The sequence below is a fragment of the Etheostoma cragini genome, chromosome 13 (genome assembly GCF_013103735.1).
Source record: "Etheostoma cragini isolate CJK2018 chromosome 13, CSU_Ecrag_1.0, whole genome shotgun sequence".
In the NCBI taxonomy this organism is placed as follows: Eukaryota; Metazoa; Chordata; class Actinopteri; order Perciformes; family Percidae; genus Etheostoma; species Etheostoma cragini.
Window position 1 is genome coordinate 21,804,742 of NC_048419.1, and position 26,257 is coordinate 21,830,998.

At 37.9% G+C, this 26,257-nt stretch overlaps 2 protein-coding genes and 1 long non-coding RNA gene across 4 annotated transcripts; 1 reads left to right on the forward strand and 2 right to left on the reverse strand.

The window, feature by feature from the left end:
• Positions 1–125: 125 nt before the first annotated feature.
• Positions 126–25,739, reverse strand: LOC117955321. The gene is made up of 3 exons (XR_004659010.1): positions 25,727–25,739; positions 18,927–18,933; positions 126–222 (listed from the first exon to the last, which is right to left on the reverse strand). It is a non-coding gene; the product is annotated as an uncharacterized LOC117955321 (long non-coding RNA).
• cul5b (cullin 5b) lies at positions 2,832–16,880 on the reverse strand. 2 transcript variants are annotated; one of them, XM_034889741.1, is made up of 19 exons: positions 16,800–16,880; positions 13,137–13,246; positions 12,928–13,027; positions 12,586–12,762; positions 12,336–12,477; positions 10,973–11,118; positions 9,460–9,540; positions 8,493–8,586; positions 7,980–8,110; positions 7,476–7,583; positions 7,303–7,367; positions 7,085–7,217; positions 6,644–6,775; positions 6,402–6,525; positions 5,588–5,763; positions 5,064–5,225; positions 4,803–4,921; positions 4,156–4,279; positions 2,832–3,936 (listed from the first exon to the last, which is right to left on the reverse strand). In XM_034889741.1, the coding sequence occupies exons 1-19, from the start codon at positions 16,821–16,823 to the stop codon at positions 3,742–3,744; spliced, it is 2,343 nt and encodes a 780-aa protein (XP_034745632.1). In that variant the 5' UTR covers positions 16,824–16,880; the 3' UTR covers positions 2,832–3,741. The 2 variants fall into 2 exon arrangements, with proteins under 2 accessions (XP_034745632.1, XP_034745631.1); XM_034889740.1 differs by having other exon boundaries at positions 8,448–8,586.
• Positions 19,771–25,566, forward strand: LOC117955318 (solute carrier family 35 member F2-like). The gene is made up of 9 exons (XM_034889742.1): positions 19,771–19,909; positions 20,536–20,641; positions 20,856–21,028; positions 21,790–21,917; positions 22,491–22,650; positions 23,120–23,276; positions 23,933–23,985; positions 24,077–24,231; positions 24,955–25,566. Exons 2-9 carry the CDS (start codon positions 20,553–20,555, stop codon positions 25,174–25,176), a joined length of 1,137 nt encoding a protein of 378 aa, XP_034745633.1. The 5' UTR covers positions 19,771–19,909; positions 20,536–20,552; the 3' UTR covers positions 25,177–25,566.
• Positions 25,740–26,257: the final 518 nt, after the last annotated feature.

A 26,257-nucleotide genomic window follows, 5' to 3' on the forward strand; every position in this document is an offset into this window, starting at 1 on the left:
AAATTATGGTAACACTTAACAGTGTTGACATAATTATGACATGACACTGTCATGAACATGTCACAACCCTAATAAACAAGTCCTAAACGTTTATGACTTCTGTCATTAAGTGTTATTTGCTTTTAGTAAGGACAAGTTGACATTGTTTGGGTTGTCTTGATTATGACAACTTGACATTAATCAAAGTGACAATGCCAAAAGTCTTGGTCATGACAAGTTTACCTTAAATTTGTTTACCGGTCAACTTGTTATCACAGAAAACAAATGACAGTTAATGACAGACTTCATAAACATTTATGACAGTTTATAAGGTTTATGACACATTCATGACAGTGTCATGTCACAGCTATGTCAATACTGTTAAGGAAAGTGTTACCCAAATTACAACTAAATACTATATATGTATATACATATATATATATATACACATATAAATATATACATATATATATATACACACACACACACATATATATACACACACATACATACATACATATATATATATACATACATATACACACATACACACACACACACACACAGTACATATATACACATGTATACATATATAAATACCTATACAGTATATATACGTATATGCACATACATATATACACTGTATATACATACATATATGCATTTTGTTAAGAATTAAAGCTAAAGATAAAGCTGTATTCACCACGCTTATCTTCATATTTAACCTTTGTTAATTCTAAGCAAGAAATATATACTATAAATATAAACTATATTTACATAAACATTTGTGAGATCCAAACAAAATGTTACACTTTGTGTCAGGCTTCCTATTAACAGTCCAATCAACACTGATCAATACTTGTGGACAACACTGAATGGTGTGTTATTGCAGGTCAATACAAAATGGCCAAATGGGAATCTGTGTAATGATATTGATCAACTACAAATTAATCCTTTAAAAAAGGATTAAAGTCTTGACAGAAAATCTATATCCCTAGCTTTCTTATTACCTCAACCCTCACTAAGTAAAGTCAATTGGGAAGCATCAGTCTTGAATACACAGCTGAAACACGCAAGGCAAATTTCTTCTCCGTGCAAACTTACCTCCCCAGTGGCATTAATGAAGACACTAATAAAAAATGAGCTGGCTTAAAAGAACAAGGCAAGAGAAATCTGATTTAGTCGAACTTTCCATTTAAGGTGATGCATTCATTAATACTTGATATCCATTACTTCTTCAAAGCAAAGGTGTGCTGCAGCATAGCTCTGGCACCATCTACTTGTCAGCCACCGTTATAAGCTCCTCGTCCCCATGAAGGGAAGTAGAGCTGCAAAGTTTCATTGATTAGTCATCAACTATTAAATGAATTGGCAACTATTTTGATTATTGTATAATTGGTTTAAGTCTTCTTTTTATATCTTAAAAGAAGTAAAAAAAACAAAAAAACTCTGGTTTCAGCTTCTTAAATGGGAACCGGGTCTCATTTTTCACTCCCCTACAGTATGACAGTAAACTGAATATTTTTAGCGTTGTGGACAAAACAAGACGTTGGAGAACGTCACCTTGGACTTCAGGAAACATTGATTGACATTTTCTGACATTTTCTGACATTTTCTGACATTTTCTAGACCAAACAACTAATTGATTAATTTAGAAAATAATCAACAGATTAATCAACAATGACAAATAATCGTTGGTTGCCCTAAAGGGAAGTATCATTTATCTTATACAAAACGTATATAGACAACTTATACAAATATAAGTTAAATAAACTTTATTTTTAATAAAGATGTACTGCTTCTCTTCGGCTCTATGGAACATAGCAATGTGACTTAAGTGAATTATTCCTTTTAAGGCCATCTCAAAGGCAGTCATGCGGCATGGCTGTAGTCTCTAGACAGCAATGTTGGTTGGTCCAGACTGAACTACTGTACAAGCACATATGCAGATACAGTAAGTATGTGCATACATATACTTTAGCACAAATGATGTAGATTGTGCTATTATTGCCAGAGAAGTCAAGATAATCAGATATTTACCAGAAAACTGAATTGAGGGAGTATATTAGTCTCAGAACCACCTGCTAGTAGAAATAAGGAGTGGTCATTCAATTAATGAGTAAGAAACAGCAGCAGAGTGGACTGTTTGGTTAAAGAATCATCAATGTAGACAAGGATTCCAGAAAAAGTGTTTTGTATCGTTTAAAAAGTTACATTGTGTCCTTTCAAAGTATATTATATATAATAATTTTAAGATAAAGGACAGAGGTCAATGGCAGAAAAAAAAGAGAACAAAGCTTCAGCTCAATGCTAAAGTCCACGTCAGAATTTCAGACGAGGCATTCATGTTCTGAAGCCCTTTATCCTGAACACAATGCCTGATGACAAAGCTCTTGATGTACAGATTCATCTTTATGTGTTTGCCCTTCCAAGTTTTGGTTTCACATTTTCCTTCAGTTATAGGCAAAGACAATTTTTAACTCATTGTTTCAGTCATCAAAACTGCCTTTTATAAAATCAAAGCTGTTGGACATATATTTATCTGCTACACACCTCTGATTTGTCTGACTGTTGTCTCCTCAGAATAGTTGTCCAGCTTGGCTAGTTTTGTACTCTGTCTCTGGAGCTGTATTTTTAAACTGCTGCAAAAGTTTTGGATTATTTCTTGGCTCTGAAAAAGAAAGAGAATAAGTGAAATGATAAACTATTCCTTAAAGTGTAAAATTGGTGGAGGTGCTCTTTAAAGACATTTCTTTAAAGATAAAAACCTACATTGTAATTATATGCAAAAATAAATGAAAAGATTAAGAGGAAGTGTTTGCTCCAACTAGGATGAATGACAAGCCTGCGTGTTTTATAATAAGGTGCTGTTTATTTAATCATTTCATTGTTCACATCTCATGGTACACTCTCCTAAAGCTTTGACTTGTAGTATTTACCATGTGTAATACTGACCCCAGCCTCTTCTCCCAGGACTCCTGCAGAAAAAAAGAGCTGCTGTAACATGAGCTGAGCTCAGAGTTCAACTCCCCAGTCCACCTCTGTCTCTGGGTACATTCAGTAGAGGGAAATTTATTCTGGATTATAGCAATATGCTAATTCTTTACCCTGGGACTGAGGCTTGAAAAGTTTTGGAGTTGGTTCTCACCGTTGCTGTCTGATACAGTCCTGCAAACTGTGAAGTGCTTATCTGGCTCTTTATACACACTGAATTTCCGGATTAAGTGTTTGATCACTTTAACTACTGCAGAAGGTCGCGAAAGCATCAGGGCCCTCGTGACAAACCGACCGGCTATGTTAAAGCAGCGTGAAGAGGGCAGCGTTTTGTTCAGGGTTCAGATGATCTGATATTTGACGTGGATTAAAACTGCACTGTAGATATTTTCATATCCAAAGTTCCTCAGCTTTTCCTGTCAGCATGCCTTTTAGACTGGCACAAGAGTGTTGTAGTAGCTGCCCAGATGACAGACCATGGCATCAAAAAAAGACCATTAACAATTAACAGCCTCATCTGGACAGCAAAGAAACTCCCTCAAACCAAAAACTGCTAGAACCACTTGGTGCAGACTCCCACTGCAACTTGTTTTCTTTGTACAATTTTCTTCTTTTAAATAGGTCTCAAGTCTTAAATTCATGCCTCCCTGCACAAGAATGGATTTTGTTTTGTTTTCGAATAGAGGACAGGGTGCCTGGAAGTATCCTAGTGTCCATCAGGCCTGATCCAAGGAAACCAAAACACAGAAGTCCTTCCGATGATCTGTGCTATGCCATATAGATGAAGGTGTTTAAATCGGTCTCATCCCGCTTTATGTACTTGTGATCTATCAGCCACTCAATCTGCTCCTTGATCATCTTCTTCTGTGGTAAAAACATGTTCTTTAGGATCTCCACCAGCTCTGTCTGCAGCTGGGCATTGTTGATGCGCTTCCTCATCTTCATGATCTGGATAATGGCCTCCTGGAGATTGGAAACACACAAAACAGAGTGAAAAAATAAGAAAGTGCACCATAAACAGATGATTATATTGTAGTTTATACAAACACAGCCACAGGTGTCTGTTGAAACTCCACGATGGGAAATGGAAGGTAAAAACATTTATTCTCAGTAGGTGGTGTTATATAACAGAGGAGAGACCAGCAGAATCTTCACCTGCATGCTGCGAGCTCATATCCATACCTGTGTTCTTAGTATCCTTAGCTGGACAATGCCCTCGTTCTCCTCCTCTCTCATTCGCTCTGTGGTGAGCTGAAGCCGACCTATCAGGTTAATCTTCCCCCTTTTCTGAACCTTTGAGTTTTTTCTTTATAGTTGAAATAAAAAAATAAAAAAACAAAAACAAATGCCCAGGGTCAATGAACAATACAGTGACACAGTATTAAATTAAGGTACAGGCAACTTGATGTACAGTATGTTTAGGTAACTTGTGTATGAGAACATGCAGGAAAAAACAGCTAAAAATGACTAGTTTATTCTGACTTGTCTCAGAGAAGACCAGATACCAGGATGCTATGAGTATTTCTACTGAATGTGAATGAAACGTGGCACACAGTTTAAAAGGTAAGAGAGGAATCCCACAGGCACAAATACTATATTTTAGCAAGATGAGCACTCAAGGACCACAGACTCATTACATAAAAGTGCAGGTCCCAAAATGTTGCATGCTCATGCATGGGATGCAACCATGTAATTTGACATGTTAAACCTATAAAAATGAACGCAAGAGGACATTATCTCATGTTGCAAATCACAGATGGCACGTTGCAAATTTGGTGAAAGGGGTCCTAGAACAGAAAATACATGAAACCAAAACTAATTTTTCTTACATGAGAGAAAACTCCTGGTTGACATAGAATAATGTTCCTTCTGCAAAGTCTTTGGGTGAGGACACCACCGGGTCGTACGACAACACCTGCCGCTTGAGTTTGGGAAAAGCCACCAGAGACTGTGAGAGTGAGAAAAGCATGATGGTTCAGAGGGAAGCAGTAACAAAATAAGAGTCAGATTTGATTTATTTGTGACAACTATGATGGAGCCCATTACCAGTTTTATCTTCACCATTTGTCTTACAACATCTATCCATTTACCCAGAGAGTGCGTCGCAGCTCGGCGTCCGGCAGCTCCGTGGCTAGCTTGAGGTTTTCAAAGCTGATCCTCTCCCTGGGCCTCTGATTCCAGGCAAACAGCACAGCCAGCTGGAAGGTGGTAACCTCCAGGTCATACTGGCCCACCTCATTCTTAAAGGTTATCTGGAGGAATGACACATTGTTTAGTGGCTTTCCCAGCTTCTTTCAGAGAGAGAGCAAAGATGACCGTTCCCAAAAAAGAATAAATTGTAAAATCATTGGGATTAAATTATGTTTTAAAATGATTTGTTCACAATTATCTGCGCACAATAAGCACCCAAACAATTAACTGTTCTTGGACATACAGCAACCTAAGAAAAGGTAACCTAAAACAGGTTGCATGAAATAAAGAGCTGTTCATCTGTCCCAGGAGATGTATGTATGTGCATGGCTGTGTTGCCATGTTAGTGCAAGTAAACAACCTAATCAAGCAATTACAATCAACTTATGTGCAGTGGGTTTGGTTTCCCCTCTGATTCACTCACAATGCCGTTGGACATTAGGTGATGCCAGTGAAGCTTCCTGCCACTGTGGTTCTTCTTGTAAAAGTCTTCTACCTCGGGTATCAAATCTTCCAGCTCTGTAGGTAGAGAGACAAAAACCTTCTCGCTGCTCCTCGACCACGCCCCGGCATTCAGGATCTTTATGTTGACCGAGTCAGCTGCAAGGGGAACATTCAAAGACATCTTAGTCACTGAATGACAACTGCTTACAGGTAATGTGTCTTGAACTTGAGCAGAATGACAGTTTTAAACTAAACAGGTGAGCAAACGTTGTCATTTTAAAAGGATTAAACACCAGCATTTAAGTTATGTCGAGATTTGTTATTCATTTGGTTGTGTGAAACTATTTTGTACCGCTACTATTTTGGGAATACACATGTGTGTTTTCCTAGCAAGAGTTAGATGTGAGGAACCACACCAGCCAGGATATGGTCAGACTAACTTTGCTTGAGAAGTGTCAGCAGGAGTTTGGTTTAAGGGATGGTTCTTGTTCCCCATTGCTTCCAGTCTTTATTCTGAGCTAGGCTAAGCACCTCTTGGCTCTAGCCTCATAACAGCACACAGACATGAGAGGGAATCTCACCTCTCTAGCAAATTTCTCAAAATGTTGAACTATGCCTTTAAGCAATAACACTAGCTTTCAAATTCTGTCAAGTTTTGTCAATAAATCAGTGACAATTTTGATTTAAGTAATGTATTAAGTAAAAATACAACCTATTTACTGATTACCGCTGCTCAGAGACTTTATCTCCTGCATCATACACAATATATTAAGTGTGTGAGTGAGACCTTTTACCTGGTAAAGCAAGCTTGTTATGTTTATGCATTTCTTTGAAAGACTGGTTGAGGTCCTCTGACACTTTGATGTCTTGAAACATCCTGGCCAGCTTGTTGACATAATCAGCCGGCATTCCTACTTCCTGTTAATATACACAAAACCACAGGTAGACAGGTTTTAGAGGTGATAAGGAAATCTTCTCAATGAATTACATGTTCTCTTTTGGCTTCACTTAATGTTTCTTTTTTCTAATATCTTACCCTGAGCCACTCCACCATGTTCTCCTCTATCTCGCTGTCGGCGGAGATGTCGAGGATGAGTCGGCGGGTCAGGTGGGCTTTGTGGTAGCGCATGAACACGTCTTTGTTCTGGACATACTTGAGCACCAACAGCTGCAAAGAAACTCAAGTAAGCCCTTCTGCACGGTGTGCTGTTGCAACTACATGAACCAAAATAGCAGTCTGCGTGCCCTAGATGTGGCCACTTTACGCTGGTTGTTGGTATTACTGATAAATACTTTTTATTTTTAAATCATGCTGATAAACATTCAAAACTTGCCTTTGAATGGGATAGAATTATAAAACCTACTCTCACTACATTCTAGTCAGTAATAAAGTCTACAATACATTCTAGATGACTTATGTTTGGAACAATGCCCAACCACAAACAACAATCCAATATGAAGGTTCCCTGAAACATACCACTTCCTTGAGCTTGGCCTCTATCTCCTCAGAGGTGAGCTTCTTGCTAAGCGGGGTCTTCCTCAAGAGCATGTCACAGTAGTTGGCCAGCAGCTCTGGACACTTGGACTCTGGTTGAGTTTTCAGACCTACCCTGTAAACACAGGAAAGGAAAACTAGTGTGGTCAGACATTATCGCCTTTAGCAAATACTGAATTCCACAGAGGGAGCTCTCTTACCCTTTCTGTTTCATAGGAAGCTCTAATTTAAATATAGTGGCGTCATTCACGACAGCTTTATATGCCTGCAAAGAGGTTTGAAAAACAGGGCTGCGATCAGTTAAGAGCATCTTCTGACCGGTTTATCCTACAATGACACCGGGTTGTTAACAGACAAGTTAGTAAGAGCTCACTTTGTCTCGAGCTGTCAAGAAGCGTGGGTCATCCTGAAAGGCCTGTTTCACCAGTCGGCTGAAGCGGTTAAACAAGGTGAGCAGCTGCTCCACGTATTTCTCCGAGTCCTGCAACAAAGAACATCATGTTAAACTAGTCAGTTTGATGACAATTTCTGACCTTGGAAATAGTTTGACAAGTTGAACGTCATTTTGATGAATCAGTACAAGGCTGTTGTGATGTTATTATTTTCTGGCCACTGAGGATTTCAAAATCCAAACGTGAATATAAAAATGATACAGCTTCACTACCCATGAAATTGGCAAAAAAATAATAATAAAAAAAATAAGATTTTGGTATAATAATTCTGGGGGTCTGATTGGGCAAGTGATTTTAGTGATGACGTCTTCCAGATCTCAGCAATGTTGGTGGGAACAATGTTTTCATAAAGGGTGTTAATTTCCCACCCAAATAAGTGTGTGTGTGTGTGTGTGTGTGTGTGTGTCTGTCTGTCTGACACTCACAGAGGTGATCGTCTCTGCTGTGGCCACCATATCAGCCAGGCCAGCACTCATGATGTGCTCCTCCAGGTCCTTCAGCATGGGCTCGATGCCGCTTGGTACTTTGTCCATAAGAGAGAACATCAGATGCAGCTCTGGGATGGAAGGAAAAGGAACGTTATCACTTAAGAACTTTACTTGATCTGACATTTTGAATATTACGCTTTTGTTTGGCAGCTGCATTACAAAACTAGCAAAAAATAAAACAGAAAAACATGATGATTTTCAGGCAGGTTCTGGAGTTATAAAGCAGATTTATGTTTGTCCTATTTGTGAGTGATAAGCAAGGATGGTTCACCTTAAGCATGGACACTCCCTGACTACACTCAGTGTATCATCACACGGTAATTTAAGAGGAGTGGTGGCAACAACACGGATGTTCTACAGATGCTGGACAAGAAGGTTTGTTCAGGGCTATTTCCTGGTGCAAACCTGAGCTGGCTGAGCCTTTGGTGGTAGCAGTCCGGCCGTACTCACTCTCTGTCTCATTTCGTTTGATCATGCCTGGACACTCGGCTAAGATGGTCTCCTTGAATGACGTAACCAGTGCATTGACGCAACACTCCATTAACTAAGAAGATAAACAGAAGGAGAACAATTCAATAGAAATATGTAAGAGATGCGCAATACATATATACAATAAGAAATAACCATTTTGGGAAACATGCCTAATTGTTTTGATTCAGAAGAGATGAGAAGATAAATATCAATCTTGTCTAATTTGTTTCATCTGTACATAATTTGTAGTGTTAGGGGGAGTTACATCCTCTAACTATTCCTTGAAGAACAGCTGATCCTTTGACCCAGCACTTCCGTGCAGAATCTTCTGCTAAAGATAGTCTCTGAGTACTTAACAAAAAATATAGAATGTTCTTAATACACAGACCTAGGACTGCAACTAACCATTATTTTCATTGTCAATTATTTTGTTGATTATTTTGTTGATTATTCAATTAATTGTTTGGTCTATAAAACGAAATCCGTCAGTGTTTACAAAAGCCCAATGGGACGTCCTCAAATGTCTTGCTTTGTCCACAACTCAAAGACATTAAGTTTACTGTCACAGAGAAGTAAAGAAACTAGAAAATATTCTCATTTTAGCGTTTGATGCACCAATGTTAAATTCTGAGCTGATACCGATGTTTAAAATAACAAATACTTTTTTTATTGTTGTCAATTTTGTTATTTATTCCCTCTTTTCTGCCTGGGAACGGAACTGTTTCAAAGTCAAGTTATTAGAGTATGAAAAACTAATTGTAAATCTAAAAACCTTAAAAAAAAAAAAAACAATTCTCACAAATGAGTATGTTATATTCATAAAACTAAAATAGAAAACAATGGAGTTGCACTTTAAAGAAAAACACTGGAAAACATTGTGATTTTCTAACTTAACTGTAGAATTATCAGCGAAATAAGTTTAACCATTCTCACGTGTAATACTCACTGCTTGTACAGAGTTACAATCCCGTCTGGTCTCCAGGTATCGCAGTGCACGTTTCTCCTCTTCCCTCAGCTTCGAGTCAGCCTGGTGAAAATACACACCAGTGCATGCACATTTATTTATTAAGATAAGATAGATTTGTTAAGAGGCATTGACATACTATCTCAACACATTTATTTTACATAAAATACTGAACAGCGTCTCTCAGAAAAACCTCAACATAAACATTATCATCATATGTCAAACAAACAAGATACAGTGTCTATTTCTGTTGAATCGTGACATTCTGTGTGCATGAAACCCCAGATGAGAGGCAAGTACTTGGAGTACATCTCTACCACAAAAATACAAAAAAAACTATAATTTTAACAGTTATATTAATTCACTGTATATGCAATATTATCACATTAGCAATCAACAAAGGAATATGACATGCAATTTGAGAGTTAATACTATGTTGCGATGTTCACTCAATGTCTGTTTTACCTTAGTTCAAGGGATAGAAAACTATCAGTGACTTGCAGTGAAATATTTAAAAGCAGAAAAAGAATCTTAAAAGGATGTAAAGACACAACACTGTGATTCCAACACCTACAGTGCTTGGACACGGACATGTGCTAACAATGAATCCAGAATCCCTCCTTAAGTAAGATCAATTTTTCAAATTCATACAAAAATTTTCTTTAATAGGGTCAGATGTATTAATTTAGACAAGCCCCCTGCAAAAGATCCTGGAGAAGAACAGGTCCTTGAAGTAACAGACAGTGCCAATTCTACACGGGCTTGACCAAATCTGTGAAATAACATTTTTAACCCATGCTGTTTTTTAATAGACACAACGCTTCAGATTGTTTGAGTAAGAGAGATAATGTGAATAAGACAAGCATGAGATCAGCCACAGCAGCGGTCACGGACTGTTTTCTCTTTTGATTTATTTGCCAAGATAATCAAAACAGGGAATAAGAGTCTCCACTTCGTGAATATGAAATTGTAGGAAAGCTGCTATTATGTGTGTTACGAAGAGAACCAAAGGTTGTTTTGTTTTTCCCCCCAGTGTGAGCAGAGAGCATGCTGGGAGTGGCAAATAGAAACTCCAGTCTGGTTGGGAGCAAAGTGATTACAAACAGTTTGAACAGGGAGCAGACTTGATGCCATTTCAGCATTTCAAACCTTTCACATCATCAACTGACTAGCAGTATTGAATTCAATTGTATTTATAGTGTCAAATCATACCAGAAGTTATCTCAGGACACTTTCCAGATAGAGTACTGTAGGTCAAGACCAAACGCTTTAAGTCACAGAGACCCACCAATTTCCCCAAGAACAATTGCACTAGTGCAGCGGCGAGAAAAAAACTACGGTAGATAATTATCATAGAAATGTCTTCAGGTCTCTCTTCTTTTTTCAGTATAGATTGGCAAGAGAAGACGATTAATCAACAAAAAATCTCAGTTAAAGTCCACGACTGACGAGAAACAAAACAAAATCTGAATATATATTTATGTCTCGTACTTACATATTTCATGTAGTTTTGGACCCCGTTTTGCTGGAGGTAGGCGGGGGCCTGTGTTCTGTAGAACCTCTCAGTAGAATCCATATATGCCTTCTCAAAGTTGTCCCTGTAGATCTGCAGCTTGTCGTCCGGGTTGGAGCACAGGTTCACTGCTCGGAAACAAAACCCAGTGCCATCACAAAGAGACAGGGAGAAGGTCAGACAGGTGTGTGTGATCTTAAAGTTAAACAAACAATGTTTAAGAGACCTAAGTTAAAAGAAGAAACTAGTACATCACAACTACACATCTGACAAAGGTGCTACAAGTTGAAAAAAAGTCGCTTAAAAAAAAAAAAAAACACTACTAGTGCTACTGAGCAACGTTTTTTTGAGTGGTCCTGTTTCCATTTTGTATCATGCACGGCAGTGGTTTCGTGCTAGTCTGTGGACAGACAGTTGGTGGTGGCAACTGAGGCTGAACAATTAATCATTATCAAATCAAAATTGCGATTCAAGATCATGTGTTTAGCTAATCGTGAAGACTGCAAATAATCAAATGTGCTATATTTTTCAATACTTGGTGCAACATTTGGTACAACATTTTTTATTCCTCTTTTTATAATTATAATTACTGTTATTTCAAAAGTTAAATGCAGGAATAATGTCACATATCACAGATTAAATGTTCCATGCTTTTCAAAAGAAAAACATTTATTGCTGGAAATTCTTACCCATGTTCTGATCCTTTTTTTTTTTTAAATTAATTTTTTCGTTTTTTTTCCCCTTTATTAGACAGACAGACGAAGATGTGTGAAAGGGGGAGAGAGAGAAGGGGAGTGACATGCAGCAAAGGGGCCGCAGGCTGAATTCAAACCCGGGACCGCTGCGTCGAGGAGCAAGCCTCTGTATATGGGCACCCGCTCTAACCACTGAGCTATCTGGATGCCCCCCATGTTCTCATCCTTACATAAGAATACAGAGCAGTGTTGATGGGGTCTCATCTTATAGTGCTCCATGACATGTTTTTATCAGTTACACAGTGAATACTGAACTTAAGATAAACTTTAAAATAATGCAAATTGAATCGTTCTTGCAATATCTAGCAGAAAAAAAAATATTTTTCCCCCAAATTGTTCAGCCCCAGTGGCAACAGTAGGAAACAGTAAAACACCAACAAAGGTTAAGAAGAAGAAGCTAGCTCAAAAACTAAATATTTTCAATAGGGCTGAATGATTAATCTCATTGAAACAGACTTTGCAATGTTAAAGATCTTCACTTTTAAAATCGCTAAAGCCAATGGAGCTGATTAAAAAGTGTTTTTACTACAAAATCTAACCAACTCCAGATATTGGAACAAAAAGGTGACCCATACTACGGTGTTTCTCACCGTAGGACTCTCTTACTCCAATGACCAGCTGGGAGTCAAAGGCCTCTCCTAGCCTTTCAGCGTGGACGAGCTTCATGGCACTATCTTGAAGCCTGTTTTTAATGTTGGAGAAGATGGACTCGTTCCATGTGTCCAGCATCAGCTACAGGGACGGACAGGGACGAGACACAGCTTATGATGACAGTGTACATGCACAACAAAAAATAAATAAAAGTTTACTCGTAATTTGCCCACTCCTGCTCCTCCTCACCTTGCGGACAATGCTGTCCTCCATGTTGGACTTCTTGTTGCTTCCTTGCTTGCCCATCAGAGTGATCTCCAACTGACAGAAAGGCTTGGGCAGGATGTCACACTGTGTGAAGAACTTCCTCCACTCCACGATGTAGGCCTTCAGCAACGCTGTGTCATCCTGGTGACTCAACACCCGCTTTGAAAGAGTGAGAACCAGTATTTAATTGAAATAATGACAGACTTTAAGCAAGAAGATTAGTTTATTATGGTGACAATTTGAAAATCACACCAGCAACAGCATCAGTAACTTTTTTGCTTTGTAAAAACAGGGCCAAAAATCCCATTATGATCGTAGTCTTACTGCTTGTGCTTGTTTGATAAAATCTAGGATGTCCTCTTTGAGGGCCTGGTGGATTTTAGCTGGACCTTTGTCATCCCACAGGCACACAGCATGGACGTCTCTGTAGAAACGAACAGGGGAAAAAATGTTGGAGAAATTATGTTTCCTGACAAATTTTGCCTTCAAGATCAATGCCTAAGATGAAAGGAGATGCATTACGGTAAACTCACGAGAACAGGTCAAACCACTGCTGTTTGGTGACAGACTCCTGCCGTAGCAGCTTCAGAACTATGGGACGCATCAGGTCCCATTTGTCTTCAAATTGAAGGGAGCCTTTGTTCTGGAAACAGGCAGGAGGGAAGTGAGCTACATGATTCAAACTTTTCATGAGCATTGAAATATTAAATATAGGGTAAGCTTCAATTTAACTTAAACTTCTTTTAAAATTAAAAAATTATTTAAAAAATGTCTTGTTGGTTAAACAGTGACAAATAAAAGTATCACTTAAAAAACATGATCAAAAAGTGACAAAAACACTTTTCTGTAGTCTACATCCATGACGTTCCACTTCCGGGATTGCTCCGCTGTCAACGGAAATTCCATTGGTTTTCTCTCACTCTCCTTCCTTGGGCTTTCTTTGTGTTGACATTTTAAACTTTGGTTGAATTATGAGGACTAAGGTTTACCTTTTTTCAGATCTCTGCAGGGTAAATCCAGACAGCTAGCTAGACTATTTGTCCAATCTTCTGTTGTTGAGTCTTCTGTTGCAAGACTTAACAACCTTTCAACACACACACAATCCACCAAAACAAGTTCCTTCACATGGCTATTTTGCAGAGGCACTGTTGCCCATGACAATTGTAATTGGTTTAAAGAAGTGTCAAACCAGAGCATGTTTTTCTCCCATCCCATAATGCTGCTAGCCAGACCCTCCTCCGCAGAAGGTCTGGCAATGCAAACCTACTTTTCTGAAGTTTATTTTTTTTCTCGTCATTGTAGGGGACAACAATTACATGTCATCTATCTATGTTCCTGCTTTCTTTGTCCCATATATTTTGAAATGGCTTTAAATTAAGTATTTCTTTTTTATATTTAGAATGTCAAAATAAAAAGAATAATTCATGCAGGGCTCTCATGAAGTAGTCAAATAATTACCTCTAATAATGTTCTCTTTGACTGTGGTTCAAGGCTCGATTACCTCCTCATTAAACGACCAATCATTTGGTCTGTAAGAAATTTAGAAAACACTACAAAAATGCTAAAGAATAAGTCAAAACTAACGTAGCAGTGGCCGAGATATAACCCTGGCTTTTAGTGCCTAGTAAGGATCAAACAGTACATCCCATAGTTAGCCTAGCTTACCAACAGCACCTTTTCGTTTGAACCTCCCTGTCTGGATAGCTGAGTCCCATTCTATACCGCATACTGCAGGTTTGGCATTCACACAAGAAAAGTAACTAATTTAGGTCTATTCAATATAGTCAATATTAATATTTAAAAAAATATTTTTGAGTGTGCTGTTGGTGTACACTATTCTCCCACATGGCTGAACCAGCTGCAAATTTTGAGTGGTGTTAAAAAACTTTGGAAAAACCATTTTACTGTGTCTCTGTTGTTTAACTTGCTGTGTGATTGTGAAGTCCCAAGTCTAACGGCGTACTTTTATTGATTTATTGTATAGACGTGCACATGTATTTACGTACTTTATCGTCATTACGACGACATGCAGTTTAGCGTCTAACCAAACTACAGCAAATGTGTATATAGTGATTAAGACAATCCAAAGTACAAAATGAACAACACAACAATGGGGTAGTGATAGAAGGAAGGGCTGTCATTGTGATACAAAATAAACCAAGCAATTTAAAAAATGCAAAGCAGCAATTGTCTATATGAAGAGAACCTAAGAAACAGTGGTATGTACACCCAAAGATCCACAGCAGGTTATGTAATGGAGGCTTTCTATTGCATCTGTTAGTCTTGATCAAGGGAAGTACGTTTCCAGGACAAAGCCTCACATCCGGTGTGTGTCTCCCGTGGCAGAGGTCAGGCCGTCCCCTAACTTTTCGCACTCTGTGTTGCCATTCTCAAAATGTATCCGATGCAGACAACAACAGCAGCTTTAAAGCTAGCAAGCTACACACCTGGCCACTGAACATTAATCTGAGGAATATGAACATTTTTAAAGGCTGTGTCACCACAGGGAATTCTTTATTCCTGTGCCACAGGCTAGCAAACTTCACAACTCCTCTAGAGAGAGATGGACAGCAGAGACATGGCATGCAGAGATGGCTTCAGCCTCCTTTTAGCTCTGTTTGCTTTGCACCTCATAATCAACCAGTTTTATTTTCTATGACCCTCACTGTGAACTGTTCACTTTTTGGCACATTTATATTTTTGCACCTTACTGTTAACCTGATTACGGCATTGTGTACATTTAGTTTTTTGCAACTGATACTTGTTATTGTTTATATTTTCTTTCATTTTTACTCTTTCCCACTTGTACTACTTATACTCCTCCAGAGTCAGGAAATGAGCAGGAGGCATAACTACAGACACATCAGACCCTGGACAAAACCTGTTTCAGCTTCTTCCCTCTTGTAGTCTCCACAGAACACTGTTCACCAAAACAACCAGACACAACAACAGTTTCTTTACAAAGCCATTACTATAATGAACATTTAAAACCAGTACATAGTTCCAGGATCAGTCACTGGGAAATAACCCTGTAACAACAAGTAGCCACCTCCCATTAAATATTTGTATAGTGTTAAAACATAATGTAAACATGTGAATATCTTTCAATGTACATAGTCATATAAACCTACCTCATATTTACATAAGAAACCTATTATATTAATAATTATTTATTCAAGCACCATTTGCACTTTTGCAGTGGCCTATAGACTTACTTTTTACAATCCTCAACTTCTATCTGCAGCCTACATATAGTAGTCTAATGTTACCTTGTTCAGTTTTGTTGTCCTTGTTTTAAACTGTATAGCTATTAGTTTTTCTGTTCCAGAGTCAAATTCCTTGTATGTGTTCACACTTACTTTGCCATTAAAACTGATTCTGATTCTGAACTGCAACGATAAATACGGTTTAATCTTAGCTCATCATTGGTACAGATGTGAGATAGAAATTAATACACTGGTAGCTAATATATCAGATTAGATGATTCCATGCATAGTTTTGCATTGTCTGTCTGCCCATACAGTACATACATACAGTTTACTATACTTTCCATGCAAAAAGCTTGTGTTAGACAGCAATGCCATTTTTCTCAACCAATACACAGCTAGGCTCCTATAGCTATGTCTCCTCTCCTTTCCTTCATGCTTGACAATTGAATTAAGAGACAGTGCCATAGGTTCCTATCAAGCTAAACTTAATTAGCAAGATGGCAGTTAAGGATTAACGTTCACTCAATGTACAGAAACTGCTGCGACATTTGCTTTTGGCAGCCTTTAGCATGGATTTTAAAGGGATGGTCAGCTGCATATTCCTATGCCACTGAAGTGACAGTTCATATGAGATTTGTAGCTAGCGTGTACACATATTTCTATTTTAACGCAGGTTAAGTAAACGACAGGTCTCCCATCCGTTATCAGTGTCTCGGTTTCTCCGTGTCTGCCTCTAGGCTTCATTTTTAGTTAGTTAGCTGTGTTGTAGCTAGCTATTCTATTTAGCTAAATCAGTCACAAGTAGCTAATGTTAGCCAGATGTAACTTATCTACTCCCAGCTAAAGTCAACACTGACAGCACAGTCGCGTACAAGTGGTGGGTAATGTACGTTAAGTGTAGAGCTAAACGCCAACATTTCACCACGCAAGTGACATGCACTTTACCTGGCGTTAAATACAAAGTAATTGAATTGAAGTGGGTCCTACCTTTAGCAAATTAGACGTCGCCATGTTCCCCTCAACTTATCGTCTCGTAAAGTCTCGCGTGAACTACATGCAGCGTGAACATCACCGACTCTTAAACAGTAATTTAGTTATGATTTCAGGATTTAATATTTTATTATCATAACCTATTTAACAATGGTGGACGAAGTAGACATATAACTTATTTTTTAAGTAAGCCTGGGTAGAAGTACCAATATATATTAAAATACTGCATGACAATTTACTTAATTAACAGTAAATGTAAGTACAGTATATGTTTTATCAGCAAAACAACAGTACTAAAAGTAAAGTACTCATAATGCAGAATGTCCCATTTCAGAATAATAATGTAGGCCTATATTTGATTATAATTATTATTGCATTATATACATTATTACAAAAATGCATCACCACAAATATTTCTGCTGGAAAAGGTGGAATTTTACATAATGTGTTGTTTCATTGTTGTTAAATATTTATGTTAGTAGCATGTTTAACGTAAACGTGGAGTAGAGAGTACAATATTTCTAGTGGAGAAGAATTGTAAAGTAGCATGAAATAAAAATAGTCAAGCACGGTTCGTCAAATTTGTACTTAGTATATTTGTCAAATGTACTTAGCTTTATTACATGTTTTTGTAAGCGTTTTCACATTTGTGTATTATGATATTATGTAGCCTAGCTTTGCTTAATTATTGTTTTTTCACTATGTTTTTTGCACGTACTCATTCTTTTGTAAATATGAATTCATATTTTTATTATTACTCTCTTTATTCCTAAATGTGATTGCACTAATTTTGACGTTAAGTATATTTTTATAATAATATTTCTTTACTTTTACTTAACCCTTGTGTTGCCTTCCAATTGACCATGCAACTTTGGGTTTTTCTGGATCAAAATGTTAAAATGTAAATCTTTTTTTCATAGTTTTGGTGTTCTTTAGTCAATTTTTCAGATGTTTTTGTTGATTTCTTATGCATTTAATTTCACTCTTTTTTTCAACCCCTTTTTTCTGACATTTTTGTCACCTTTTTAACATTATTATGTCTTTTTTTTCAAATGCTATAGAATTAAAGAAAACATCCAAATTCAGTGAAATTAGTCAACTGATCAATTATTTTACATCTGAAAAACATTTTGTTTGACAAGTTGGTTGAAAGAAACCCAAAGTTGTGATGCAGAAACTTTTTGAAAATGGGTCAAATGTGACCCGAGGACAACAGGACGGTTAAGTAAAAGTTAGAATTCAGGACTTTGTACTTGTAATGTAGTATTTTTGGACTACGGTATTTTCACTTTTACTTAGTCTGAGTAAAGGATCAGAATATTTACTAATACTACTACTACAACTACTGGGAAATTAGCACATGCAGTACAACTGTTGCTTGTTGCATGCGCAGGGAGTACAACTGGGGGAAAGAATTTTTTTTTTTCAAGGACAGTTATTGTTTTGTACAATCAGCATGATGTTTATTATCATTCTTTTCTGTCTGGTCTTCTTGGTCAAATACTTTCTGACACTAACAAGAAGGATATTAACCTTCACATAAGGAAGGAACAAGCAAAGTTTGGGTTTATAGTGGTGATTTCATGCCACACAAGGACATTCTAAAGGTTGAGCTATGGAAGTGAAAAATGTTTGGAGAAATGAAAAAGATTAAAAAAAAAAAACATAATAATGAATAAGAATGAAAAAACGTTCAGTAGATGTTTCAAGACATGTTTGTTCACAACAACGTATTTCTGAATTAATTTAGTCAGTTTAAATTTGTTATTAAGCAGTATTTGGTCGGTGGAAGAAGTGCTTAGATCCTTTAGTGGTACCATGATCACAATTTAAACATACTCTATGACAAATAAAAGTGCTGCATCAACAACGTTAAAACATGAAACTAGATTTGAGAAAATACATTGAAAACAGGCTGGAATATTCTTAAGACATGCTGGATTTGTTGCAAAAAATAGACCAAAATAAGGCTTGTAACTCAAAGACTAAAATGCAGTGGTAGCCTGCACTTAAGAGTACAAATTTGAGGTACTTGTATTTTAGTTTAGTATTCTTATTTTATGCTACTATACAGTTCTATTTTACTACATCCCAGAGGTAAATATTGCACATTTTACTTTTAACATTTGTCCTTTTCAAGTTTTCATTCCCTTCCCGTCCAGTGAAAAACATGTAGGCATGATGAATTTACTTTTATTTACGTAATAAAAATAATAACAAAAATAATACACAAGTGGATTTTTTCACAATGTGTTATTAGTACTTTTACTTAAGCAAATGATCTGAAAACTCACAGTATAACACCACTGCTTTTTTTGCAGGGAACAAATGCATCATAACTTGAAAGATGTAATATGTTGCATGGGAATTTAGAAAAGCAACATCAGCTCTCAAATGTTAAGTATAGTAAAAAGTACAACACCCCCCTCTGAAATGTAGTTGAGTAGATAACTCAACTAGTGGATGATACAGCTCTTTTTTTGAGTAACAAACATCAGAGTGAACATGCTATGTCCCTAACTGACCAATTTTCAGTTGCTTCGGGTGAACCAATTGACAAATTTAAATGTGAAATTGTATGTCTGTATCTGTATGAAGAGGAAAAATTGTTTAATATACCTGTTAGAAAATGTATAAAATATTTAGGTATTCATGTCTCCAAGAACTAGATGGAACGTCAGCATCTTAATCTTTCATCTAAATTGAAGAAGACTAAAACAATACTGAATTTGTGGCTTCAAAGAGACATCTCTATTTTAGGAAGGATTCTTGTGACTAACGCAGAAGGGATTTAAAAAAAAAACTAATGTAGTGGAGTAGAAGTGCAAAGTAGCATAAAATGATAATGTTTAGGTTTAGTGCCTCACAAATGTATTTAGTGCCTCACATATGATTCTCATCAGCACCAGACCAAGTTTGAGTGCACGGTGCAGACGTCATTTAACGTCTTTTTTTTTGACGAATCAGACTAAAGAAGGCGGTGCTAGGTAGGTAGCACGAGGCTACTTGATTCATTTGTCAAGTGTGGTAATGGCAATGCACTCTAAAATGAATGGCATTTGGAGAGTTTCCCCACACTTTTCATGACTGAAGAAGAAAGAGGAAACGTATGTACGCTTACATTAGTTGTACTTTATCAGAATAGAGCTTGTACTTTCGTTACGATAAAGTACGTCGGCTATTTGTAGTTTCGGGAAGCCCGATGGATGACGTTGCCACTCGTGCGTGGTGTACCAAACTGCATTGAAAAAAATGACTGTTTAATATTGCTGTGGTTATTTCCAGTAGTTCATGTCTGTTTTTAGCATAATTTACACCTTATTACGAATTTTGAATCTTTACATTCAAATTCGGCATACCTGAAATGTAAGTATGACTTATCGTAGTTCACATTCTCTAAACGTACTTTGGTTGTCGCTAATGTGCCAACGCCTGTAACCAGAGCCTGGAAGTTAACGTCAAAGTACAGGGCTGGTAGCTTATGACCAATAGAGCTGTCTAGAAACAAGGCAAAATACTATTGATGGTTCGATTTATGTCATTTTGTAGTATTTATCGTGGTCAATAATTTTAGTGAGAATCATATTAGCCTCATCAGTTACATGAGGCAAATCACATTCCATAGGAGATTTGGTACCATGTTCCGCTTGGGTAGTCAAATGAAGACAGTAAGCCTTAAAGATAAAGACTATTTACCCCCCCCTTTCATCTTTCATTTATTCTTAATTCGTAGGTTTAGCTCTCGAGGATATGGAGGGGCATGAAGAGGAGAGAGTGTGTGGGAAATGGAGGGTTGCCTGCGGTTTGAACAGTTATAACTTGAGGGATGTCTTCACATGGTGAGTACTGATCCAGCTGTCTAGGTCCTACATGCCATCATATACAACCTGAGTTTTTTTTAACCTGTGGTCGTTGTCTTTTGAAAATGTCGGAGGTGGAGTTTGTGCACCCTAAAAAGTGTGTTTCTTGTTGTAGTTGCAATAGTTAAATATCTGGATTCTCTTAAGTGTTTTTTTCAAATGTTCTGACACATGATGCGTCCCGACCCTCCAGGCATCTGCTGAAGACCATTATCATGGGGCAGGTCTTGTCCCTGCTGATCTGTGGAACAGCAGTGAGCTGTCAGTACCTGGCCAATGCCAAGGTGGAGACGCCCATGCTGCAGAGCTTCCTCAACTACGTCCTGCTGCTGCTTGTTTATACAACCATCCTCGGCACCCGCAAAGGTCAGCATATCTGCGCTTCCATTTGTTTGAGGCCTTCACGATTTGGGGGAAGACATAAATCACGATTTTTTTTAATGTAATTTTTTAAAGCTCAGAATTGATCATGATTCTCTGCTATGAATTTTTTTGTTGTTTACCAAAACAAATTTGCAGTACCAAACTTAGATTTTTTTCTTTTGGCACCTATTGCACATTTCCAAAAGCCTGTAAACATAGAGGCTTCAATGACGAGAAGGGAGAGCATTGCGTTTGTGATGCATTCGGCTTGTAAAATTAAATGAGATTCAGTCATTAAAAAAATAAAACGGTAGTTATTTAATATTTAAATCGTGAACAGGGTGAATCGAGATTGTGATTTCATTACGAATAATCGTGCAGGCCTAATTTGTTCTCAAAGCTGGGGATGAATAAAGGTTCTGAGAGGTTCATAAACTGCACCTTTAAGCTGTCTCCATTTTATTTTATTTTTTTACACTTCACATTTGAACCTGCATTTTTTGATTTTCTGATCACTTGAGGGCAGCAGCAGCAGCAGCAGCAGATACAGAGAAACAATAACATGCATTTGAAGGATTTATCTTAAAACCAAGACCTGAGAAATATGCTTCAGAGTTCAAGAGTGCCAGATGTAATGCATAATTGGAAATATTCTGCCTGGCAATGTGCCAGTGTTGTAGTATTCTCACTAAAAACGACATGAATGCGTGAAAAACATGGAAAGAGACATTCCCATTCCTAGTAAATCTTCTCGGTTTCTACAGGTGACAGGAACCTCCTACAAATTCTTAAAACCAAGTGGTGGAAGTATTTGTTGATGGGTCTGGCAGATGTGGAGGCCAACTATGCGGTTGTGAAAGCCTATCAATTCACCACCCTGACAAGTATCCAGGTAAGAGAAAACCTTCAGGATTCCTAACTTCGGTTGGCTGCAGGAGTGAACGGCTGCTAAAGCATGAACGGGGCAGCGATGTGCTGAACTGTTCGAAACTTTACGTATGTGGTAGACATCTTAATTCACCGGACGCCACAATCTTCTCAACATAGTTATACTGAGAAATAGAGAGAATTGTATGGCGCTCATAGTCTTAATTAGCATTTTAGCAACTCATTTGATAATGGCTCTAATGTAATGAATGTTCATTCATATCAAAAAGTTACACACTAAAGCTCAACGATAAGTTATTCATAAGAGAATTGACCTGTAACTTATTGGATAATCATTCATTTTAAGTTGTTTTTTTAAGCAAAGATGCCAAAAATCACTGATTTGACTTCCTCTAATGTGATTATTTGAATTAAATTTAGTATGTTAATTGTGTGATTTTATTTGTTTTTTATTCTTATTTTTTTTTATTCTTCTGTTGTTATAATAAACTGAACATGTTGGTTGAACAAAAACAGCAATGTGGACTCTGTGAACGAGTCCACATATGTAATGCCGGTTTGTCGTTGTGTATTTCAGCTGCTGGACTGCTTTGTGATCCCTGTGCTGATGGTGCTTTCCTGGTTCTTCCTTAAGACTCGCTACAGACTGGTCCACTTTGTAGCCGTGTCGGTCTGCTTGTTGGGGGTGGGAGCCATGGTGGGAGCTGACATTCTGGCTGGAAGAGACCAGGGATCCAGTAAGGACACAAAAAAAAAAAAAAATTAAGTTAAGTTAAATTGTTAAGAATTTAACAACTTAATGAAACATAATCACAGTGTCTGATAAATGAAAATATAAAAAGATGAGTGAACTTTATAGCCCAAAAGGACCATTATGTCTGTGGAGGATGATGGGATTGTCGAGACTTCTGTCTTTCAAAACTGAATGTCAGGATTTTCCCACTCCCTTATCATCTTTTATGTATTGGACTTATCTAGCAGCAGAAACTTTCTTGGTATTGGCTGAGAGGCCCTTTGCCACTGAGAGTATTAGAGGAACACAGGGAAGTCCTTTTTTTTTTTGTTGCTAACATCACAGCCTTTTCATGCTGTAAAAGGAAATGATGGTTAATGATGGTGTGCCTCTTGCTCAAAGGTTTCTGTATAGATTATGAATATTATTAACTCATAATATGCTATAACCTCCCCTTCTCTTTCTCTGTGCAGCCAGTCATGTGGTGCTGGGAGATGGTTTGGTCCTGCTCAGTGCCGCCCTCTATGCTGTATCCAATATGTGCCAAGAGCACACAGTGAAGAACTTGAGCCGGGTCGAATTCCTGGGCATGATGGGCCTCTTTGGGACGCTCATCAGCGGCATACAGCTGTGCGTTCTGGTTTAAATCGCTCATATCTTCTCAGGCATGACAAAAATGGACCACTGCAGCCGCATGTCTGCCTGGTAGTGCAAAATGCTGCATCAGCTACATTTAGGGATGGGATTTGGCACTTCTCTGGATTTACCTTGAGACCTCCAGATAATACACCTTCCTTATAAATCTTTATAAATTAAGTATAGCCTATTTGTTTGGCATGATGCATCCCATTTCCCCTTTTATCAATCCCTTTCATAATTTCCTTGTGCTTCAGGAGAAAAGTACTTTTGATTCTTTTATAACAATAAAAACAAAACAAACATATGTAATTTATCCAATGTCTTTGACAGGGTGCATTACTGTGTTTTTAGCAATATAACTCATAAAACAAAACTTTATATAGACACCCTCTGCCCACATAACCTTGGCGGAGCTATTAAGACAAATACACTGCGTGAAACGTGGGATCTTTGTCAGTAGACTGTCGTGGAAGTCCAGACTTATGACTGTACACGGCATGTACATACTACAAAATATATACATGCCTTAAAGCTACAATACATTTTGTCCTTGTGTGTGTTTTAATATTTTTTTTCTTTTTAACTCAATGTTTTTAACACAGTGTTTTCCTCACTGTGCTAACTAACTTCGTTGTTCGGCTTTACAGAGCTGTACTGGAAACCTGTGCAGTAGCGGCAATAGAATGGAACTTTCACATTTGTAAGTTACTTTCCTCTATCGTTCAATCAGTTTATTTGAGTGAGAGTGATGACTCAGTCTCCCACTGAAGTCCATTCACTGTGTTCTGCAGCCATGCTGTTTGCAGTCTACGCCCTGTGCATGTACGCGCTCTACAGCTTCATGCCTGTAGTGGTGAAGATGACCAGCGCTACTGCAGTCAACCTCTCCCTGCTCACCGCCGACCTCTTCAGCCTCTTCAGCGGCATCTTCCTCTTCAACTACACAGTAAGTGGGATTTAAAAAATAAAACAGCTGCCTGGGGGAGACCTAGCTCACCCAGTAACAGCATGCGCCCCATGTAGGCTGAGTCCTTTTGCAGCGGCCCGGGTTTGAGTCCGACCTGCGGCCCTTTGCTGCGTGTCGTGCCCCACTTCTCTCCCTCCTTTCCTGTCTGTCCACTGTCACTGTCTAATGAAGAGAAAAAGATAATCAATCAATAATCAAAAAAATGAATAAAATAAACAGCTTCCTGGTGCTAGGGCTTTTCACACAGGGAACGACACTACGCTCCTCATGTGAAAGACAACGCACGGCAATTAAACGCCAGGCAATCAATGTGTGGTAACCATGGGGATTCTGTGCACTACTGTATCCCTACTGTACAACTGAATGACCTCAGCGTCATAGACAGGTGTGCAGTAATGGTAAAGTGTATAAACTATGTAAACAGGTGTTCAGTAGTGTAGTAAATTTATATTATACATTTACCATGGTGTATAAAACTGGTAGTAATTGGAAATGAAAGGTAGATTTAAAGCATTTAAACTGTGATATACTCTATACAATAAAATTCAGTACATCCTTAATATATAATACTCTTTCAAGCTAACAACCATTGTTACACACTGTTGGCGAGGTGAAATTGGTGGCATGCAGTAAACAAAATTTCTTGTTTGGAAAATGTTATGTAATCTCTCTCTCTCTCGCTCTCTCGCTCGTCATTCTCAGTTTTCAACCCTGTACATCATCTCATTTGTTGTCATCACTGTGGGTTTCGTCATGTTCAACGCCCTTCCTACGTACTCGGCTTTACCGGAGTCCAGCTCCAGTGAGGACGACCCCGCCGAGGTGTTTGCTGACCGGACAGATGAGAGCCCCTCAGACCATTTACTGTCCGCAGGCAGAGACAGTCAGGGAGCGGAGACACTCACTGCTGTGACTGCATTGTGACTGAAGCTGACTGAAGACAGAGGGAGGTAGCTAAAAGTTGATAGACTGCACCACTCAGGTGTATTTAGCCTCCATTATAGGTAACTTTGAAGAGGACTCTCAGTTTGAACATTGCCATTGAGACAGAAGTACATGTTTTCTTGTACTGGGCTGGAAACTTAACTTGTTTTTGGTATTTATTATCAAAGAAAATGCAGTCGGTACCATGTGACATCTCATTGCTTGTGGTAGTTAACTGTTTACATTGACACATTTTTCATTCCTATTTTTAGGTTACGTCATTTATAAAAGAAGAAATTTGTTATTAACCGTGATCAAATACCCGATGTTAAACACAATGTGCTATTTATTGTGCCAAAACGGATGTTACCACTTTTCTTCTACTTTCTTTAAAAAAAATAATATATTTGATATTTTACAAAATACACAAGTCACCACTGTTTTGTCATAATTTGTAATTGAACACAATCACAAAGTTGTATTTTACTTTTGTTGCCTTTGCTGTTAGAATTCTCATTTGGTAATCTACCAAATATATACTGCAGACCACTGGGCTGTCTTTGCCTTGTGTAAAGCATGGAGCGTGCAGCAGGAGTTTGACTTTTTTACTATTAAATACATTTTTATATTCTCAAGTTTGCATTATTTTGTAATAACTTAATTTTGTTATTACACTTTAATTGTGTCTCTTTGTTCTACGTAAGTATGTAACAAGTAATGTTTTTTTCCACCTGTTACAGGAACTACACAGTACTACCAGGGTGTATGTACAGGACATCTATACCATTACACAGATATGATTTTTAATGAGATACAACTAAGTATATTTGGCTATTTATTACACATAGGGACAACAAGGACCCTTAAATGACATTTGGACAAAATTATCTTTAAACACGTTCCAGTTAACTATTTTCTTCCACAGCTTTAAACATCATGGTAGTCTTAATCAGTGGCTGGAGTGATTCCAGCCTCTCATTAAGGGTTGGGTGCAGCCAGTCCAGCATCCTTTGCATCAGGCCTGTTTTATGTGCTTAGATGCAGGCCCTTACCACCTCCTCACTGTACCTGTTTACAACAC

Bases quoted from the DNA above. Each gene is read 5' to 3' on its own strand.
- LOC117955318 (XM_034889742.1), top strand. From the start codon at position 20,553: ATGGAGGGGCATGAAGAGGAGAGAGTGTGTGGGAAATGGAGGGTTGCC. The intron at 23,986-24,076 runs GTAAGTTACTTT...TGTGTTCTGCAG, and splicing joins AGAATGGAACTTTCACATTT to CCATGCTGTTTGCAGTCTAC. The intron at 24,232-24,954 runs GTAAGTGGGATT...CGTCATTCTCAG, and splicing joins TCTTCCTCTTCAACTACACA to TTTTCAACCCTGTACATCAT.
- cul5b (XM_034889740.1), bottom strand. From the start codon at position 16,823: ATGGCGACGTCTAATTTGCTAAAG. The intron at 7,584-7,979 runs GTGAGTGTCAGA...TCTTTGTTGCAG, and splicing joins CAGCAGAGACGATCACCTCT to GACTCGGAGAAATACGTGGA. The intron at 4,280-4,802 runs GTAAGAAAAATT...TCAACTATAAAG, and splicing joins AACCAGGAGTTTTCTCTCAT to AAAAAACTCAAAGGTTCAGA.